Source organism: Dipodomys merriami, unplaced genomic scaffold, assembly GCF_024711535.1.
Source record: "Dipodomys merriami isolate MVZ:Mamm:240054 unplaced genomic scaffold, mDipMer1.0.p SCAF_5, whole genome shotgun sequence".
Classification (NCBI taxonomy): domain Eukaryota; kingdom Metazoa; phylum Chordata; class Mammalia; order Rodentia; family Heteromyidae; genus Dipodomys; species Dipodomys merriami.
In genome coordinates, this window is record NW_027206068.1 from 9,466,967 (window position 1) to 9,488,064 (window position 21,098).

At 52.2% G+C, this 21,098-nt stretch overlaps 2 protein-coding genes and 1 long non-coding RNA gene across 4 annotated transcripts; 2 read left to right on the forward strand and 1 right to left on the reverse strand.

Moving 5' to 3' along the window:
• Nucleotides 1-2,603: 2,603 nt before the first annotated feature.
• LOC138809476 (uncharacterized) lies at nt 2,604-7,354 on the reverse strand. Its single transcript, XR_011366870.1, has 2 exons — nt 5,650-7,354; nt 2,604-3,320 (listed from the first exon to the last, which is right to left on the reverse strand). It is a non-coding gene; the product is annotated as an uncharacterized lncRNA (long non-coding RNA).
• Nucleotides 6,709-10,719, forward strand: Hoxa11 (homeobox A11). The gene is made up of 2 exons (XM_069996033.1): nt 6,709-7,521; nt 8,980-10,719. Exons 1-2 carry the CDS (start codon nt 6,798-6,800, stop codon nt 9,210-9,212), a joined length of 957 nt encoding a protein of 318 aa, XP_069852134.1. The 5' UTR covers nt 6,709-6,797; the 3' UTR covers nt 9,213-10,719.
• A 1,168-nt stretch (nt 10,720-11,887) lies between these two features.
• Nucleotides 11,888-20,660, forward strand: Hoxa10 (homeobox A10). Of its 2 annotated transcripts, none has more exons than XM_069996036.1 (2): nt 11,888-12,252; nt 19,828-20,660. In XM_069996036.1, exons 1-2 carry the CDS (start codon nt 12,243-12,245, stop codon nt 20,100-20,102), a joined length of 285 nt encoding a protein of 94 aa, XP_069852137.1. In that variant the 5' UTR covers nt 11,888-12,242; the 3' UTR covers nt 20,103-20,660. The 2 variants fall into 2 exon arrangements, with proteins under 2 accessions (XP_069852137.1, XP_069852135.1); XM_069996034.1 differs by lacking the exon at nt 11,888-12,252 and adding an exon at nt 17,545-18,560.
• The last annotated feature ends 438 nt before the right edge of the window (nt 20,661-21,098 follow it).

The following is a 21,098-nucleotide window of genomic DNA, read 5'->3' on the forward strand; positions in this document are numbered from 1 at the left end:
GGACGTACAATTGGCTGGGCCATCATTCATGATGCAAACGGGTTCTGGTCGCCTGAGCTCCAGCACTGGAGATAGGATTCTTTCTTGATTGCCATCTTCCTTACCCCCAGCCCTCTTGGAAAGGAATCCCACAGCCAAAGGTGGCCCAGGCTGTGTCCTCATCCCGGAAGATCGGGATCTGCCCCAGCGCAGGAGACATCGGAGCCCCGCGGCGACCTAGCCTGGGCAAGAGGGAGCGCCCAAGAACCCAGGAGAACAGACGTGGCTGGATCGAAGTTCTGGTCCCGGTAGGAACAAGTGGCCAAGATGGGCCAGAGGCTGGGAATCGGATAGGGTAGCAAAAAACCCAGAGGGTCCCTGAGTCCAGACGCTGGCATAGCAGGTCTTTGGTGAGAGCTCAGTGCTCTTCTTTTTGCCAGAGTGAGGTAAACTCTGTCCATGTAAAACCCGTGGCTCCTGGGCCCCAAGAACCTCTCACTGAGTTCTATATAGGAACAAGCCTCTCAGCCAATGCCTGTAGTAGGTCAGCATCTGGCTCCACGGTGAACTGTTATCATAAACCTAGTCTGTCACTGAACCTATCACCCCAAGGTGAACTAGAAAGGACCTGAAAAATATCTTCCTTTTTCAAAAGACAGACAAACCGAGATGTCAAAAAAAAAAAAAAAGCTGGGCCTTAACCCTAGAACTTTATGGGCAGGGCTGGGTTGGGTATATATAGCAGGATTATCCATGAATAGGTAACATCACAGAACTGTCTAGCAAGGTGAATGGGGATCGGCTTCTAGGGTAGGGCTGGATGGGGGCAAAGTTTCTCAAGCCTGCAATCTGAGCTTCCACCTGCATGGAATAGAAAATTAAGCTGCCCTAAGAGGCATTTGTAGCTTGGGGCACAAGAGTATCTTTTAAGCCTTAGTTCCACAGCCTAGGAATGAGACCAAGGACCAGAGCCAATCTTCCAGTTAGAAGGCCCTCTTGCTTTTTATTGCTGACACACCCAGCTTGGGCAGAAGCTGCTGGGAAAATGGAAGGCAGAAGCTGAAAACCTGGGCTTTACCCTTCAGACTTTCCCCCATCCCACTTGTTCCCACTCAGTGGGGCAGGGGACTAAAATAAAATCTTACTGAATGACCTGGCAACCGTAAAAATAAAAAATAATTTGCCTCAAAGAAAGACACCCTCCATTCTTCCATCCGTTTGAGACTCACTAAATAATATTCAAATTGCCTGGGCAATTGAGACCTTCAGCTGAGTCCTGTGCCTGATGTCCCAGTGTCCAGTGGAAGAAAATGGACTTTTTCCAGATGTTTACAGGCATTGGAAGATTATTGGACCTGCTAGTCAGACTAAGATCTAACCATGAGGTCAAGTTCAAGGCATTACCTGTCCTTGTGCTTAGGGTAGAGTCAGTGGCTTGACAAAAGGAACACCTCTTGTGATAGAGATGATCCTGATGTTTTTTTTAATCAAAGCAAAATATGGTGGATTGGATGTGATCTGCTAAGACTAAATACTACCCTAAGAACAAATATGGAAAGATTTGGGCAATCCCAGACAATCCATCTCCCTAACTCAACATGGAAGGGAGAGATACCCTGAAGGACACCTCCAACTTGAAAAGAGTAATTCCTCAAGTGAAGAGCTGCCCTCCACCCCTGGGGGAAGGACTCTGTGGCCATTTCCACCCTTGTCCTCCCAGCCAATTCTTCCATCTGTGTGTATTGTGGCCACTAAGGTAGCAATAGTCTTTTCTTGGGTGCAGTATTTGGGCAAGCAAGTGCTCATGTCAGCAATGCAATAAGAGGCAATATTAAAGATGCTTAAGTAATTTGCTGAGCAATACTGTGAATGAGATTTGGTCTGTGAAATGAATCAAACCTATCTTAGATCAGCTACTATGCTAAGTTGTCTGGCATAGAAAATAGAAGCTGAATCACCAGAAGAGGAGGAGGTATTGGAGGGGAGGGAAGAGGGAGAGAGGGAGGGAGCATGTGCACACAGGAGAGACCTAGTTCATGAGGCCCAAATTGGAGGAGAATCAGAAACTGAATAGGCCCCTTTCTCTATGCCTGGTACCAGGCATCCTCCAGAAGCACCTCAGCTCCTCTTCATTCTAGGAGAAAGGACAGCAGAGGCCTGGGAATGGGAGGCAGGGTGGAAAGGGACAAGAGGGAAGAGGAGCTATCAACCCAGACTGGAAGGGTTTGAGGAGAAACAATCAGCGGTCAGTTGGAACAGCTAGGTTCAGCATTCATAGTGTGGACCACATGCTGAGTTTCCAAAGGGCTTCAAGTACAGGCACCGGGAACTTCAGATTCCCACATTTGGGGGACAAGGAGCAGCTGTTGCCTTGTAAGCCAGGAAAGCCTAGAGTCTGGGGGTGCTCACCGCTCCCTTCTACAGTTAGAGTAGAAAGCTGCCTATCCAGCGATGGTTCTTTTCACAAATGCCCCTTGAATGTGTTGGAAACGCCCCTGGCACTGTAGCCTCGGGACCAGGCTTCGCACTGCGCTAGCCATGAGCACCCAGAGGCCACCCAGCCTAGACAGCGCCCGCCCGCGCCCTCCCGCCACTGTGCAGACGTCTCCAACTGCAAGAAGAAGTGGATTCGGCACAGGGGCCTGGACTCACTTTATTCTGATAATCTGGAAGGCAGACGGCTAGCGCGCAGGATGCAACGGATCGTCACGCCGGCCAGGGCACACTCACTCCGCCTGCGAGGTGTTCTGCATCTCCCATCCCTCCGCCTCAACCTTTAGAACCAAATCGGACTAAACCTGGGAATTGCTTAGCCTGTTTTCCTGACCAAATCTCCTTGTTAGTCGTTTCCGCCTGACCAGGCTAGCCCGGGGCGCCCGCTTTCTCTCCCGGTGGCCACTTTGAAACACTGCACTTGGGAGCCCCGGGCCGTGCCCTGCGGAGGCCCGCCGAGACCTTGAAGTTCGGAAAAACAAGAAGAGATTGAACCGGCTCCCTCCCTTCTTTACAGACACACACGCACCGTCAGGCCGCCGCCACTTCCTGCCTTTGTTTTTCTTCCTCCAAACATTTTTGGCCTCTTGCATTAGCCGCCGTGGGGCTCCGGGTGGACGATTAAAGGCAATATACGCTGAGGAGTGTTTTTTGAGATGGCCCCACGCTGTGGAGCTCTAGAGAAAGAACAGCTTTTGGCAAACCAATCGCCAGGGCCAATGTCACAACTTTGCCCGCCGCGCGGCTTCTTCAAGACATGGAACTCGGACTTGGCCTTCCGGGGTGGCCTTGGCCCCAGTGGAGTCTTTTCTAGAGCCTAGTGGGGCTGAAAGCAGCTTTAGGCCCTCCTGCAAAGTGGAAGAGACAATTAGGTTCAGAGCAAAGTCAAAACCAAGAATCCGCAGCTCTACCACCTTTTCCTCCCCCCGACCCCTGCCCCAAGATTTGGTCCGAACCTAAGAGCGGCGCGTACCCCTGCAACGCTGCCGCTTATCTGGAGGAGCAGTCACGCCACCAGTATACTCTAGGCAAGTGGGTACAGGAGCGGGCAAAGCTGGTGAGACTGATAGATAAGGGATCTGAGAACGCGGCCTCCTTGTTCTTGCTGGGGAACTAAAAGTATTCGGCAGCTCTGGGCGTTTTCCCTTCCGCTGGCATCAAAAAGCCTTTTTCCTCGCCCATCTTCACAGCAGCGCCCCCCTCATACCCTCTTCCAGGCTGCAAGTCCCTATGGGCACCCGGCTTCGGTCTAGCCTGTGGAACTGCTCTGCCAACCTCTCTCTGGAGTGCCTTCTTCTGCCCCAGCCTTTCCTCGCTAGGGAATTTGCCTATCTCCTGCAGACAGACAGACACCCATGGGATCAAGGCTTGTCGGCTTGGCCTTCGAGGAGAACCTAGGAGGCAATGGTGATGAACACCACCACACAACCTCATACAGACCTTTCTGCAGGAACCCCTTCCCCCTCCCCTGGCACCAGAGGAAGCCGATCCAATTAAGAGAAGGGTTGTGTGCAGCTAGGGGAGGTGGTCTGGCATCCCCCCGCCGGCGGGCCACCTCGGGCCCCACTGCTCAGGCACAAGCTGAAGTTGACTGCCAAAACTGCTATAAAACCGCAGGTCTGTCTAGAACTGTTTTCGGTTCTCCTAGACGCCCCCGGGTTCAATTATGGTCTTAAAAGCCCTAATACAAGTGCAAGAATTTGTTTGCCTTCACCCAGGGGCGGGGCGAGCCCTGCAATGGTGGCGCCTTTGTTATGGCAAAGTCACTGAAACCCTCCTTGCATTCCTTTTGTTAAAGGGTAGGGGTGGTGAGGACTGGGTGGGCTGCTGAGAGACAATTGGAGATGGTCAAAAACAAGGCTTAAATACTACGGCTTGAAATCTCGCCTCCACTCTTATATTCTGTCTCCAAGAAAGAGATACTGTGGAGAAACAAATATTTTGCCTTGTTAGTCGCCGCTGGAAATAGAAGTGTTTCCCTGCAGGACAATCCTGTCATTGTGATTCCCAGCTTTAGGGGTCTTAAAGCTCCTTTTCTTCAACAACCTTTCCACCCACTGGACTTTCAGATGCTGCCCTCTGTGCAAGCCACAGTGGACAAATATGTCAAGCTGAAGATGCACAAATAATTTCTCAAGTTCAGCTCTCAGGGATTCAAGGGGCATGAAAGTTCTTGCAGCAAATCCTGAATAAAGAGTTCATTAAACCAATGTGTCTGAGTAGCTTGATTTGTGATAAGCAACCCTTGTAAAAAAAAAAAAAGGGAGGGACATAAACATTAATGCTAATAAATTAGTTTACTTCCGTATATAGTAATTACTCACTATTATTGATATTTACAGTGGGTATTCAAATAGAATGGTGGGTTATTATTTGGAGAAAATACATAATGAGAATATTTCTTTTTCCAGTGCAATACATGATTAAATTTGTTATTGAGTCAGTTATGGTCAGCTCAGCAATAAATAAATAAATTGATGTTGACACTTAAATACCAAAGATCTTAGAGTTTATACTCTAAATCTCCCCAAGATATGTAAATACTTTTGGCTATTTCCTGGATGGGGGTGGGGAGGGAATGGACTTCTCTCTTTTTTATTTTCCTTCTGTGACACCCTAGCTCCTTCTATGAACTGAGTTGTGGGGAGGTCTCAGGTCTGGGCCCCTTTCTTGCTTCTGGCCCTGCCTGTCTGCTCTGTGCTCTGTGCCCTCTCCCTTCTTTCGTTTCCCCCAAATATAGCTCTTCAATCCTGCAGAATGATGAGCTTTATTTTGTCTTCATTTCTCTTATTTTTCTCCTTTCACGAAGGATAGGTTCATCCTAGCAGCCATAGCTTCCTACTCCATCTTTAGCGCAAACCCAGGCTTCACAAGGCATCCCTGTCGCCCAAGATGTGGGGAGTTAAGGAAGCACCCCTTCCCCTACCCGCCCCCACCCCCACCTTTGGCTCCTTCTATGGAATGAGTAGCAGGAAAGACAGGAGCTATGTGGATTTCTTCCTTGTTCATCCCTTGCTTTCACTCTCAGGCTTTGCAAGGAAGCCGCTCACCCTCTTTCTTAGCCAGAGCTGCCTGGCCATTACCACTTCCTTATCACCACCCTCCATCTCCCGCCCCCCCCCCCAGTCCTGAAACTCTGCAAGCAGCCTGGCAGGGTCCCCCAAAGGTGCAGCATACCCAGGAACAGGCTCTTCGGATGTTAGCGCCTCTAAAACAGCCCAAGGCTTGCCTCAGTTGCATGGTTTCCCGGTTCTTCAGCTCCTGAAGACCCAGGCAGGCCAGCTGACCGGTGAGCTAGAGGCGCAGCGTGCGTGCCCCTGGCTCTGTGGAGTCCCTCCGAACCCCCGCAGGCAGCGGGGAGAGAGGGGTTCTCCAAGAACAGGGGGTGGGGTGAGGAGGCAAGATGGAAGGAGGAAGGGAAAATGGATCCCGGGTGAGACGAAGGCCCTTCCGGACCCCGCGGATTATTGACAAACCGCGGGGGGAAGCCGCCCAGGCTGTTGGCGGTTTAGGGACGGAAGGCACTAAAGCGCTTCGGAAGTGACCATGAATGCGAGCGTGTAATCGAGTCACCGTGCAAATCGGATAAAGCACGGGACCGGCACATCCACGGTGGCGAACCCTGGCCCCAAATGGGGTCCAGTCAGGGTCTGAGGCTGAGGGGCTTCCCAGAGCAAGCCTGTGGGAGAAGGTGGGGGGGGGGTCGGCTGCAGAGAAGGAGGAGGTGCGAACGTTAGCCCTCAGGAGAACAGACTCTCAGACCACGACCACCCCATTCTGGGCTTCCACCTGGTCAACGCCCCCCCCCCAGCCCATAGCATCCCTCACCCCTGGGGAGGAACGGGGTGGGAGGCATCGGAGGTTGATCTCTCTCACCGCCCTGGGCGCACTCGAGGGCCAGGACCGTGCCGGCAAAGCCAAAGCGAGCAGCCTGCGGGCGCACCCCGGCCTCACCGCGCCGGGAGGCCCCCCAGCCAACATGAGTTACACCGGCGATTACGTGCTTTCGGTGAGAACACCGAGTGACGATCTGTTGCTTCCCCTGAGGTGGCTACAAAGAAAGGAAGCCGAGGAGGGAGGGGAGGGGGGAAAAAAGGAAAGGGGGGGGGTTGAAGGAGAAGAAAAAAAAAAAAGCCCAGACTAGCTTGCAGCTTGTCAATTTCAACATCGGGTCACATGACCAGCACCTCCCTGCTAAGGATGGGGATAGATTTCCACGTCAGCTTACGTCTCCAAATTTCTACTTCACGGATCCGCTTCAAAGAGGCAGCTGCAGTGGAGAATCATGTTAAGCTCGGCTACTGCGGAGAGCCCAAGGTAGCCCAATGATGGATTTTGATGAGCGTGGTCCCTGCTCCTCTAACATGTATTTGCCAAGTTGTACTTACTACGTCTCGGGTCCAGATTTCTCCAGCCTCCCTTCTTTTTTGCCCCAGACCCCGTCTTCGCGCCCAATGACATACTCCTACTCCTCCAACCTGCCCCAGGTCCAACCCGTGCGCGAAGTGACCTTCAGAGAGTACGCCATTGAGCCCGCCACTAAATGGCACCCCCGCGGCAATCTGGCTCACTGCTACTCTGCGGAGGAGCTCGTGCACAGAGACTGCCTGCAGGCGCCCAGCGCGGCCGGCGTGCCTGGCGACGTGCTGGCCAAGAGCTCGGCCAACGTCTACCACCACCCCACCCCCGCCGTCTCCTCCAATTTCTATAGCACGGTGGGTAGGAACGGCGTCCTGCCGCAGGCTTTCGACCAGTTTTTCGAGACGGCCTACGGCACCCCGGAAAACCTCGCCTCCTCCGACTACCCCGGGGACAAGAGCGCCGAGAAAGGGCCCCCAGCGGCCACGGCGACCTCCGCGGCGGCGGCGGGCGCGCCGGCAACTTCAAGTTCGGACGGCGGCGGCGGCGGCGGCGGCGGCGGCGGTGGCTGCCGGGAGGCGGCGGCGGCGGCGGCGGCGGCGGAGGAGAAGGAGCGGCGGCGGCGCCCCGAGAGCAGTAGCAGCCCCGAGTCGTCTTCCGGCCACACTGAGGACAAGGCCGGCGGCTCCAGTACGTATAAAGGCAGCGCGCCCTGCGCTTTATGAAAGGGGAGTTGGAAATCTAGCCCAGCACCGCTGTTAAATTTTTATATGCTGTTTTATAAGCATATAAGGTTTATGAAGGGCCTTTAGGTTTTCCCCAACAAAACTTTGTTATAAAAGGCGGGATCACGTGGCGAGTGCTGAAATTGGCCGTGAAATACCCACCGGCCAAAGCATGCCTGCAAAGAAGAAAAAAAAAAGCACAACTCCTTTTTTTTTTTCCCTTCTTCTTCTTCCCCCTTTTTTTTTCTCCCCCTCCTTCTCAGCTCCCAAATCCGACAGCTCGGTCCCGCTCGGGGCCAGCTCCAGGCTGGGGAGCCGGAGGTGGGCGCCTGTAAATTCCCCCTACAAGGGCTTCAGGAGCCTTTGATAGCGAGGTAATCCGGAGATTTTTATAAAAGCCATGTGTTGCGCCGGGGACTCCAGGCCCGGCTGGCATTCAAAGGCATCGCGGGTTAACGATGGCGCTCCGAGCGCATTTCACAGATAAAGTAGCCCGCTTAGCTCCAGCAATATATTAAAAGAAACAAATTAACCTAAAGTTGGCCTTTTTGTCCAAAGGAAGCCATTTTCCTCTGGCGCGGTGGCAATTACGTGCTGCCTTCTGTCCAACTCATGTTAGTCACAATTGTTATTAAATCTGTCAAACGCATTTTTTTTTCTTGGTCTTGTGGGGTTGGTTTTTTTCTTCTTTCTTTCTTTAAAGGGGGGGGAGCAAGTCGATCTTGCCTGTGGCTTCAAGAAGCCACTCTGTCCCCCGCCTTACTAAAACAGCACCCCAGCCCTGCCGAGCCCCCCCCTTCCCCGTTAGCTGTGTGGCGATAGGGCTGGGGTCTTCGGCTGACACCCCCCCTCCCACCAGGCTGGTGGAGAGGTTGTTCGGGAGGCTGGAGCTGATGACCCGTCTGGAGGCTGACAAAGACCCTGCAGCCGCCCCACAAGTTAACAAGATCAGAATCATAGTCACCACGAAAAAGCCTGGGACCTGGGCTCCTTTACTGCTTCGGCAACAGGCGGCCCAGGTGCTGAAGGTGAAATGTCCGTAGGCGGCTGTTTGTTTAGTCTGGCAGGGCGAGAGGCAGCCAGGAACCCCCCCCACTCGGCTGCTTTCAAAGCGGTTTAGGCAGAGCAAACCCGCCTGTTGCTATAAGGAGCCTTCCCTTCTGCTCGGGGGCAGCCAGAACACCTTCCCCCGGGGCCTATCTAAGGAGCTGGATTTTATTTGAGGCTGAGCTCCGACAGCAGCTCGTCCCCAGCTCGCAGGAGGAGTCTAAGGGCAGGGGACTAGAGGGACCCAAAAGAAGCTTGGTGGGGTCTCCACTGGCTGTGGCTAGCCTTTTTCCTCAACTTGGGGTTTTTTTTTGGGGGGGGAGATGAGTTGTAGCCTCCATGCTTGGCTCACCCCCCTGTCTTTCTCCTTCCATAGGTGGCCAACGTACCCGAAAAAAGCGCTGTCCCTATACCAAATACCAAATCCGCGAGCTGGAGCGGGAATTCTTTTTTAGCGTCTACATTAACAAAGAGAAACGCCTGCAACTGTCCCGCATGCTCAACCTCACCGACCGTCAAGTCAAAATCTGGTTTCAGAACAGAAGGATGAAGGAAAAAAAAATCAACAGGGACCGTTTACAGTACTACTCAGCTAATCCGCTCCTCTAAGGCTCTTGTGGGCTGGAATTGGGTGGGGGGTTTCAGACACGGAAGGTAATATGCAGATTTTGCCCTTGACAAGGTCAAGCCACATGGTGACTTTTGGGGGAAAAAAAGGAGGTGTACAAGACAGAGGAGGCTATATGGAGATACCCCAACAAGGGAATGCTGGGATTCTTGGTCAAGATCTCAGTGGTTAAGATTCCTATTACTAATTGGATTCTGAGAGTTGTGCATCAACTAGAATGAATGGTTGGGACCCCTGCTGGCTCATTCTGAGAGTCTGCAGACTATTCAGAGGCTGGGTGTGGTCTCCACTGGGGGGACTGGGCCCCCTGCCAAGACCCCCTGGGGTCTACTTTCCCAGGACCCTCCACACAGAGCCTGCCTACCCCCAGGACTCCAAAGTCAAGAAGCTATGTCCTCTCTGGGCTCCTTTGCACTTGGGGACAAGAGCAGGAGAAGAGGGGAGGACTTCTAGATGCAGAGAAAGGGGGTTGCTTTCCAAAGGCCATGTGAAAGGCAGCTGGACTAAGAGGTGACTGTGAGGTGAGAAAAGACTTCAGATGATTCTTCAGGGAAGAGAAATCTACTCTCCAGGTGGCAGTGATGTTTCTCCCCTCTTAGCTACTCACTTCACAGTACCATCCTAAGCCCCTAGCGACCACCTCCTAGAGCCCACCTGGATTTTCTTCCTCCCAAATGAGGAGTCTTCATTCCAGTTTGCCACTCAGGCCCAGAGCCTGGTCCAAACGCTGCAGGTTTCCCCCGAGGTGGAAGACTGAAAAATCCAGAGGCTCTGCCCAGGCCGCTGGCCTCTCAATCTCTGCAGGAAATGCCTGTGGAGTGCAGCAGTCTGGTAAAGTCTCCACCACATTTAATGAAACTTGGATTTGCTCTGTGTCAGGCAGCATAGCAGTGGGCCTGGCCAGTGGGTCCATGACTATGGCTACAAGGGGCTGGAGTCCCCCACAATCCACAGTTCCGGTGCCGAACTCTGCCCTCATTGGCTCAGAACTAGGCTTGGAAGCTTCTGGTGACCTTCCAAGACCCTGAGAGTGATTTGGAATTATTTTAAAAGATAAATATTATATATATATATATATATATTTCCCTGAAGGAACCAAAGTGAATTTTAAAAGATGCAATGTAGAGGGTGGGAGGAGGAGGAAAATATTTAAAGGCTCTATCTGTTTACAGTGTTCCACGGTTAAACTCGCTCACTGCTAAGAATATTTGAATGTACGCTTCATACAGGGATGGTGTTCAAATGACTTGTAAATAAAGGAACCATAACCTAATTTGTTTCAATACTTTTTTTGGCCATTAGTTGATTTCTTCTGGGTTTTGGAAAGCAGTGCAGCTGGTTAGGACCTGGAACCAGGCACCCTCCCTTTGAATCTGTTCTGCCTCCCACTGTTAAGAAATGTCTGGTGTCTCTGTTTGTAATGGGAGTGTTGCCTGTTCTCGGACATTGCCCACCATATACATTGCAGGATGCACACAGACAACAAGACACAAGGAAAATAAAGACGGAGGAAACTTGAGTGATGGGTTGTGGTGTGACATTCCTCTCCCTGCTCTTCTTTCCCTGCCAAATGTCTCCCTTCCTTTGACATCCTTTTACTGGCAAAGGGACAAGTTACCACCACCATTCCCTTTCTAGAGAATGAAGAGGTGATTGAATCAGAATTTGGATACAGTAGAAGCCAAGCTTAGGAAGCCAAGATGGTTGACCATGTCCCTCTGGAAAGTAGGGTCCTAGGGATGGGTTATCTCAGGCCCTAAGGGAGACTTCATTCTCAGCCCTGGAGAAATCCTTGGGCCTGGAGTGGCCAGTGGGTTTTACCCTAGGCTCTTCTTGCTCTCCTCAGGGCTGGAGACTGGGGTGAAACCCCTCTGTACTGCCCTGTGGATCCCTCTAACAGGGGGAAGGTCAGTCTGGGCTCCAAGTCAGACCAGACTCTGGGAGCCCAGTGAGCTTTCTCTCCAGCTCCCAGCTGGGGCAGCGGTTTCCCTTTGGGAAAAGAAAGATGTCGGGTTTCCTCTTTGTTTGCTGCCTTTGAACTTCTGCCTTAAATTTGGACATCACCCATAACCTTGAGGGGCAGGGCGGAAAGGACAGAGCCTTTTGTTGCCCATCCACCCTTTCTTTAGCCACCCAGGCAGGGCCAAAGCAGCAGAGAGGGTCGCATTTGGAAAGAGGCCCCAAGCTCCAGACCCTACTCTGTTTGTTTGTGTGTGTGTTTGTCTAGCTAGCTCAACAGAGGAAAGCGAACTGAAAGGGGAGCGAGACAGACACCCCCCCCATGAATGTCTAAGTTGATGGACACACAGAGAGGAACAAGGGCCCTCCTGGGGGGATAGAGGGGGCGGGCAGGGAAGTCCGGGTTTAGGGAAAGACTTCCTTTGGGATGGTTAAAGATTAACCAAAGTCTCTCAAGTTGCTAGAGTCTAGCCAGGAGAACTGCTCGCGGGCGGGCGGGCGGCGGGCGGGCGCGGGTTTGATTTCTGAGCCCTATAAAAGCCCATCCTCCGGTGGCTGTGACAATGTGGTCGTAAACCCGTCCCGGGAAGGCCAATTTGCATATTTGGAATGCGCCTCTATAAACCCGGCTGGAGTTTTGCAGCAATTTCTTAGATGTAAAAATGAGATCTCAATAGCAGCGGGCTGGGCACATCCTCTCCCTTTCTTCTTCTGTCTCTGCCGGGAACCGGCTTCCTTCTCTCGGCTGCCAGGCTGGAGCTCCGGCTGGGCCTAGGCGCTCAGCCGCCACGAGATGGCGCACTTCCGATCAATGTCAAAGCCGCCGGGGAGCCGGGAACCCCAGCGTGATTCTTGGCCTTTGTTCGCTTCTGATACTAAGAGCAGCACGGTACATTATTTCACTTGTCCCCTTTCCCTTCGTACCAAAAAAAAATGGGGTGCTAGCGCTCAAGAAGTGATCGATGTTGTAATTTAAAGCAAGGAGCCTCCGCCAGGCCTCGCGGGCATCGCGGCGTGGAGAATCCAGCTGCCCGCTGGCAGTGATTTCGGAAATGTGTCAAGGTAAGAGGCCACAGGTTTAGCCATTGCGCTGGGATCCCGGTGGGTGTGGGGAGGTGGCTGATGTCTAAAAAGAGCTGGGGAGCCAAGTGCGCTTTATGGGGCGACGCGGCAGGCGTTCGCGCGGGGGAAGGCCTAAGAGGAAAGTTGTCCACTTTAGCTCCACATACCAACATTCCCCCCCACCCCCAGCATCTTATCCGAGATGATCTGCCCATCTTGTGGGAATAAACCAAAGAATTGAGGACGAGAGATATCTAGGTGAAAGGATCCCCGCTGTGCTGCGAGTCAGGGTAGTGCCTACAGGAGGGGGGGGGGGGGAAGATGGCAGAACTAAGGAAAACGGAAAGTTTGTACGCTAAACAATGGAGTAGTCCGCACCCTGGGCGGGCTGAGCAGGCTTATTCCCAGGGGCAGACAGCCCGAGGTTGCTAGCTTTCTAGTAGGTGTAGTCTAGAAGTCTACTCCAACGTCTGGGAGAAACCTTTGTTTCCCCCAAAAAATCCAACTGGAAGAAGTCACATTCGAGTTTTGAGACCTTTGCTGAGGTCTGTCTGCGTCGCCTATTTGGAAAGTGCCCTTATCACCCGGCTGGCTTTTTGCAGCCAGCAAAATTAGATTTTAAATTAAGCCTTTTTTAGAGTATTTTAGGGAGGTGAATAAATGCATAAGATCCACACACCTATACATTTTCAAAAGGGGCATGAGAGCGATGTCTCATCCAGAAGTATTCATAAAACAAGTTCCAAATGATCAAAACACTTATATTTTGGACATCAGATTTAAATTCCCTTTCATAAATTTTGATTTAAATATATTGTATTTATTTATTATTAAATATATTGTATCTGTTTCTTAGAAATAGTTATTTTGTGTCCCCAGATGAGAAAAGAGAATCTCTTTTCTCAAGAAAAAGAAGGTTCTGTGTAGGTATGTACATGCATACGCACGCCCGTGTCTATGTGTGCATATCGGTCACCAGTCTTTGTTGGACACAGGCTTCCAAACTATGTCAAAAAAGGGGGAAAAAAGCAGCAAGAATGAAAAAGGAGTGAATATCCACTCTGTGGCTGGAGCCCTTCCTACCAACCCTGAACCAACTTCAGTTTCTTATGGAATGTTGTAATTCGGGGAAAGGCCTTAATACTTCCCCCATGGTAGGCAAAAGCAAACTCAATCACTGGATTTAGGGTTAAAAAAAAATTAAAACTTCTAAGAGTAGATTGCACCTGATCTCTTCAAAATAGACACATCAAATATCCCTGGAAATATTAAAAATCTTAAAGAAGGACATTCTGCTTGTGGGACCTATTTCCAGTTATTTGTAAATTAATGATTCAGAGACATGGAGGATTTTTTGTGTGTTAGCACGGAATACAAAGAAATAACATTATTTTTTCCTCTCTGGAGCTACAGCCCAACCTGATTACCGTATGGATAATTTAGAGCCTGGAAAATATTTTAAATGACCTTCATATACAAATTGTTGGAGTTTTTTGATGCTGTTGTTTTTAAAAAAAAAAAAAAAAGAACATGATTTGCACAGTAACAATGTATAAACAATTTATTTCTAGTGGCCTGCAAAGGCCTTCTCAGTAAGAGGAATCTGAAATCTAGTCAAATGCAGAGTAATACTTGCCAAAGTCTTGGTTGGTCCACAGAGTCTGGCATTTTCTTTGGCTCCATCCATGGAGGGAAGGAGTGTTACCACCAGGTAGAAATGGGTAATGCTTACTCACCAATAAAGCACAGACTCTAGCAGCAATGTAACCACTGCATAAGCCTGGTAGAAGAAAGCAGGCATGGAAGCTTTTGGTCAAAAGCATCCTGGCTGAAAGAAAGAAATTAAGCAGCTGGTAGGAAGGGTGAAAGGGAAAGAAGGAAAACAGCAAATGGGCAAGCAGGAGACAGTGAACAGAAGCAGATCCACTCTATGTTGAATAGCTTTTCTTAATCTCTTGGGGATGGGGAATGTCGGGAAAGCCAAGGAGATCAAATCGATACGTGGAATATTTTATTGAGAGAGATAACACCTCACTGTTGTGTTCTAGGGAGGCACCAAAGCCTTAGCGCTTGTCTGTGATGGGAGAATGCTCCAGATCATCTGAGAGGTCTGGGGAGGCACTTGGTAGTGTTTAAATCGTGCTGCTGCCACTTGGTATTCTTCAGTTTGAGCTAGCCACTTTAGGCCAGTCGGCCCCGTGACGCGCTGCAGGCTTTCTTGTTCGTTGTGTTCAGTAAGTCCTGGTGGGGGTGGTTAGGGTAGAGATTCTGAATCAGCAGGAGCCTCCCATCCAAGCACATACACTTATTTTTTGTTTGTTTGTTTGGAAAAGTAAGAAAAGGCTCACACAAAATAACCTATTCAGTTTACTGCAAGGAAAGAGGCAGTCAAGACGGAGAAATGCATGCTTTCCTCAAGGGCCAAAGCCACGGTCTCAGGGCTGGTAGCAGGGTGTCTGGCCTCTCCACTCTTTGCCAGGTGTGGCCTTTGGTAGCAGATGTAGTCCTAAGCTGACTTTTTTAACCTCTGTTGGCATGTGCAGGCTTTGGAATCTGATCCAACCCATTTGGCTGTCCTATCTAGGGCCCTGGCTAGGACGGACCTGAACGGCCAGCCTGCAGCCAGGCAGACGGCTTATCTTACTAACCAAACTGGCAGGGCTATTGGTTTTAGGCATGTTCTGGATGCTACAGAGAACCAAAGGAGGAAGCTTTGAAGGGTCTGCGAAAATGACAGGTCAAATTATGAAGATGCATAGATAGGCATTTTTTGATAGGAAAAGTCAAAACTGGCCTTAGAGATTTTTCCAAAGGGGTCCCTGGCCCTAAAACGTTAAGACTTTTATATCATTGCCTTTCACTTTACTTTTGCAGCTTCCACCATCTCAAATGTATTGTCCAATGTCTCCTGGTCCCTTCCCAAACTTCAACCAGAGTTAAACTTTCTCGGCTATTGGATCTGAATAGGCACTGCTCTAATTCTAGCCCATGGGTTTGCTTGACTCCTCCTTAAAGAACCCTTATGATTCTTGGGACCTACATTCCTATGTAATGAAGCTTTCCTGAGAGGCCCCAGGCAAAGACGAGGAATCAAATGCCTTTTTCAGGCAGATCTCCACATTGTCATTTTTCCAGGTGACAGTGCTGAGCACTATAGTGTCAGCCAATTCCACTAGAGCAGTGAGCCAAGCAGGGACCCGGCAGATCCGGAAGTCTATGGGAGGGACCTAGGCTGCTGTGCTCTGAAGCTTTCCAGCATTCACCTCCAGCTGCCACCTTGATGAGAATTTGCCTTTGCCCAGGGCACAGGTTTTCCATAAACCTCTGAAAATTGAAAAGCAAAGAGTAGAGGAAATGGAATGGTATCTCGGCACAGATTCAGTCTTGATTCTGCTAAAATGCGGCTGCAGCTTGTGGACTCAGGGCTGTTATGTTCTCCCTTTTCTTTCTCTCCCCTCCTTCCCCCTCTCCTCTTTCATCTTTTCTTCTTTCTCCATCTCCTTCCTGTGCACGCTGATACTCAGTCCAGTCCATGGAACCAGTCACAGCAGCAGGGACAGGGACGGAGATGGAAGTGACTTGGTTAGAGAGCGGTGTTAGCCGTGGCAATGTCCTCTGGGTGTGTGTGCAGTCCAAGCAGCCACTACTGCAGACGCTGAATCCCGGAAGCCAGAGCCTGGATTCTGCTTAGCCAGCTCTCCCTGGTGCCCTCCGAGTCCTCTCAGGGTTGGCTTTGTCTTGGGGTGGCTTCATTCTCGGAGGAGCTAGAACAAGACCACCCAGATGTGAATCTTTCCCTCTCGGCAGAAGCTGGAGTAATCTCCTTCCAAGGATCCAGGCAGTCAGCAACTAGCTCCAAATGGAAATGGTGGGACAGACAAGCCTAGGGGCATTCTGGAGACCTGTAGCCGGCAGGTCAGGGGCATGGCAGCGACCTCCAGGGCTCCACTGGATCCGGCCGGAAAAGGTCGAATTTCCTGAGCCTTGTTTGAGGCCCACACTTGGGGGCTAGGCCCCAGGCTAACCTTTCCCAATTGGTTAAGAAAGTGCCCTGAGTAAGACCCGATGTCTACTGAGTGAAAGGCCTGGCCTTGGAACTCTTATAACAGGGCCACAAGCCCAGCTTGGGCTGGAGGCGAATGGATTTCCTCACTGGGGCCTTGTTAAAATACTCATGCTGCACTCCAGCAAGGACTGCCCCAACCCTGGGTTTGGAGGGGAGGGAGGAAAAGGGGTGGGGACCCAGAGAGACAGAATTGTAGTGACACTAGTTTTTGCATAGCCTCTGGGAGTCTGAGAATGGCAAGGCTAAAAAGGAGCAAGGAGAACAGTGTGACACAAGTGCCAGCTGGGCACATTCCTCCAACTTTGCCCTCCAGGTCTCCATATTCTGGAAGGCCAACGACCTAGGGCCAGTATTTTACTTCCCCAAAAGGACTTGAGCTAGGTGTCTCCGCGGGCTGATGGGGCAGGGGGTGTCCTGGCCTTGACTCTGGCCTTTGCCTGAGGATGGGGAAGTCTTTAGTCCACAACGGTCATGGATTCTCACCCCACTCAGGCCAACCCAGCAAGGTTCTGGGACAGCAGAGAAGGCCAAGCAGGTGAACACAAAGGAGGAGGAAATTCTGGTTAGCTCAACTGATGGCGTAGGAGAGTGTTGGGGATGGAGGAGTCACAAATCAATCGTTGCATTTGGAGGATTATTTTGTATGAAATGTCAAAAGTATGGCAATAGCTATTCTTCCAGTTCTCTGGATTACAGACACTCTGGATTACAGGCATGAGGGCACCGTTTGCCAGTTTGGGGAGCCAGATTTCAGAGATGGAGCTACCTCTACTCCAGCTGACTATGTAGAAAGAGAGACCGGACAGGTCCTCCCTGAAGTGGCCAAGGTGCACCAGGGACTAAAGGCCGCTTCCACAACAGCGCTGGGGAGCACCCACGGCAGGCTGGAGTGCGCACCATAAACACTCCACTTGTTAACTGCGCAGAGCCCAAGGGCGCTTCCAGCAGACCCTTGCGTGGGGCTCACATCCGAGTAGGGGCGGGGCAAACCCAGGGGCCAGGCCCCCCATCAGCCACTTTGGTGCAGCCCCCACAGCTCCTGGCCTTTGGGCCAAGGTGTCAGGCGTGCGTCTTCTGGCCTATCAATACAGATTACATATTTATATCAATCGCGGGCTCTGAGGGCGCCCTCGGAGAGCTGCCCCGAGCCTACGAAACCAAACTGGGAGTGGTCGCGCGGAATCTCTGGCTCAGGATTGGCTGCGGGCGTCCGCCGTGGTGCGGGGGGATTGCTAATCGTATTCAGCATGTTTTGCACAAGAAATGTCAGCCAGAAAGGGCTATCTGCTCCCTTCGCCAAATTATCCCACAACAATGTCATGCTCGGAGAGCCCCGCCGCGAACTCTTTTTTGGTCGACTCGCTCATCAGCTCGGGCAGAGGCGAGGCGGGCGGTGGTGGCGGTGGCGCTGGGGGCGGCGGAGGAGGTTACTACGCCCACGGCGGGGTCTACCTGCCGCCTGCCACTGACCTGCCCTACGGGCTGCAGAGCTGCGGGCTCTTCCCGGCACTGGGTGGCAAGCGCAATGAAGCGGCGTCGCCGGGCGGCGGTGGTAGCACCGGGGGCATGGGAGCTCATGGCTACGCGCCCGCGCCCATAGACCTGTGGCTAGACGCGCCCCGGTCCTGCCGGATGGAGCCACCGGAGGGGCCGTCGCCGCAGCAGCAACCCCAGCAGCCGCCGCCTCCCCCGCCGCAACCACCCCAGCCCCCGCCACAGTCCACTTCATGCTCTTTCGCACAGAACATCAAAGAAGAGAGCTCCTACTGCCTCTACGACTCGGCAGACAAATGCCCCAAAGGCACGGCCGCCGCCTCCGACCTGGCCCCCTATCCCCGGGGTCCGCCATCCGACGGCTGCGCCCTGGGCGCCTCCAGCGGAGTACCCGTGCCCGGCTACTTCCGCCTCTCGCAGGCCTACGGCACGGCCAAGGGCTACGGCAGTGGCGGCGGCGGAGGCGGCGGCGGCGGCGCGCAGCAGCTGGGCGCTGGCCCATTCCCTGCGCAGCCTCCGGGCCGCGGCTTCGATCCTCCGCCCGCACTCGCCTCGGGTTCGGCCGAAGCGGCCCGGAAGGAGCGAGCCCTCGATTCTCCGCCGCCCCCCACGCTGGTGTGCGGCGGCGGCGGCGGCGGCGGCAGCTCGCAGGGCGACGAGGAGGCGCACGCGTCCTCGTCGGCGGCGGAGGACCTCTCCCCGGCCCCTTCCGAGAGCAGCAAAGCCTCGCCGGAGAAGGACTCCTTGGGTAAGCGGGCGCGCCAGAGGGCTGCAATGAGGCGGGCAGGCAGGCAGGCAGCAGGCAGACCCAAGAACAGGGAGCCCGCGCAGCAGCCGGCCGGCCTTGGCCCAAGCTGTAGGCAGGCTGACCTTGTGAACTTGCTTTTTAATATTTGGGCGTGGGGACGCAGTAAAAATTCATGTCCGGCTTAGCGCCCCACATCAAGATGTCCTCAGCGCTGGCCCCAGCTCACCCTGACTCGGGGCGACGACACCAGCGAGCAAACCTCCGCCTGTGCCTGCTCTTGCTTGTGGCCCGGAGCACCCCAAGTCCTGGTCCCCGGCCCAGCCTGCGCGGCGCGGCCCCCGCGGGGGGAGGGGGAGGGAAGGAAAGCGGCTCGCCCGCAGATAGCACGGATGTTTGTAAGGCATCCAAAATAAGCAGCCGCCAGCGCCAATAAATAAGCCCATTAACCGGCGAAGTTCGAGTTTACGATCCCCCATGCCTTTTTCAAAGTTGCTGGAGGGGCGGGAATTCTTGTTGCGAGGAAGCAAAAAGGAAAAAAAAAAAAGAAAAGAAAAGAAAGAAAGAAAAAGAAAAGGAAAGGAAAGAAAAAGGCAAATCCGGCCCGGACGCCTGGGCCCGGAATTGAAAGCCTGAGAGGGGCCATTTAGCTTCCCTTGGAATCCAGAATCGTCCAGGGGCACACCCAGGCTCCTGCCTGGACGCGAGGGAGGGCCCTTGAACTCAGAATCAATTTTGTGTGTGTGTGTGTGTGTGTGTGTGTGTGTGTGTGTGTGTGACTTTGCTGTTGGCTCGACTATAGACCCTTCTCTTTTTCATCAGGCCTTGGGCAATCAAAGAGGGCTGGAGTGGGACAGTGGGGCTGCAGGTCTTCCATCCAACTAAGGATGCCCCCAGCCTGGAAGCTGTAGGAAATGCTCACCTGCCATAGGGCATCAGGGATGTGAAGAAAGGCATTAAGTTCAAGATGTACAGCCTGCCCTTCAAGCCTTTATTCTACAAGCACCCCCCACCACCAATAGCTCTGTGCTAAAACAGGTGTTTGGGGCAAAATACAAATTGGGAATGTGGGTGCAGATTCCAGGCCCACTCTATCTTGGCATGACTTTGGTAGGAACTGCTTGCTCTCCCAAGCCCAAAAAGGGCATAAACCCTCTCTTGTGTGCCTTCAGGCATCCCTCATCTGGGAAAGATGTCCACGATTCAACCCTTGCTCGCAGCTCCAATGGCCTCCACTTAACCTTCCCCTCTGTATTCTCTTAAACGCCAGGCAATTCCAAAGGCGAAAATGCAGCCAACTGGCTCACAGCAAAGAGCGGCCGGAAGAAGCGCTGCCCCTACACCAAGCACCAGACGCTGGAGCTGGAGAAGGAGTTTCTGTTCAACATGTACCTTACTCGAGAGCGGCGCCTAGAGATCAGCCGTAGCGTCCACCTCACGGACAGACAAGTGAAAATCTGGTTTCAGAACCGCAGGATGAAATTGAAGAAAATGAACCGAGAAAATCGGATCCGGGAGCTCACAGCCAATTTTAATTTTTCCTGATGAAGCTCCAGGAGAAGCCATGTTCTGGCTTCCAGAGAGAAGGTCCCCCCCCTCCCCCTTGTGTTCAGCCTCTGCCCCAGAACTCGCACCTGTGCCGGAGCCCCTTTCCTCCCTCCCACACTCGCCATCTCCAGGGCCATTACATCTGGGCAGGGCTGGTTTGTTCTGACTTTGTTTGTTTGTTTCTTTGTTTGCTTGGTGCTGGTTTACTTGTTTTCTGGGGGAAAAAGCCATATTGCGCCAAAATTCTATAGAGACAGATACTGTCCTAAGTGCAAAGTCCTGATTGGGCTGGGTTTACTGTCTTGAAATGCTCCACTGCTTGAAATGGCCTCTGTCCTTCTCCACTGAGGTGGTTTCCTGCTCAGCCTGGAGCAAACCTAGCCAGAGGCTGAGGTCCCATTGTCGGCACAGAGGTGTCTGGCTTGAGGTCAATGGTGCAAGGAGCTGCCACCACAAGCCTGCCTGCCTGCCTGGAATAGTGGGCTGTGTTCAATCAGGGGACATAGGCCCCTAGGTTTCTTTTTTTTCTTTCTTCTTGTCTTTCTTGGCTAAGGGAAGGGCATACGGGCATGGTCACGCAGGTTGGCAGAAGGGCTTGACTTTGGCTGATTGAAAAAGTGAGAATCAGAAAGATTAATTTTTTTCTCCCTCTGTAAGATATCCCAGCTTTAAATGCAAAAAGGAATAACCAACAGAAAGAAACCTCTCTTCCAGTTCATGTAAGGTCTTGCATTGCCTGACTGAAAATTTCTCTTACCTCTGAATTTCCATATCCTTCTGGCTGTTGATAAATAATGTAGTTTTTGTTTAGACATGTGGAATTAGAGGATTTTTGTCATTATAATTGTTGCCACTGGTAACAGGAAAAGCACACCATGATTCTCCCTATTGTGTGGAGTTGGTTTTTTTTTTAATTCATTTTTTTTGGGGGGGTTGGAGCTTTCTGAACTTCATGGATGCCTAGAAGGGCTTTGGCAGGCAGAGAAACGAGAA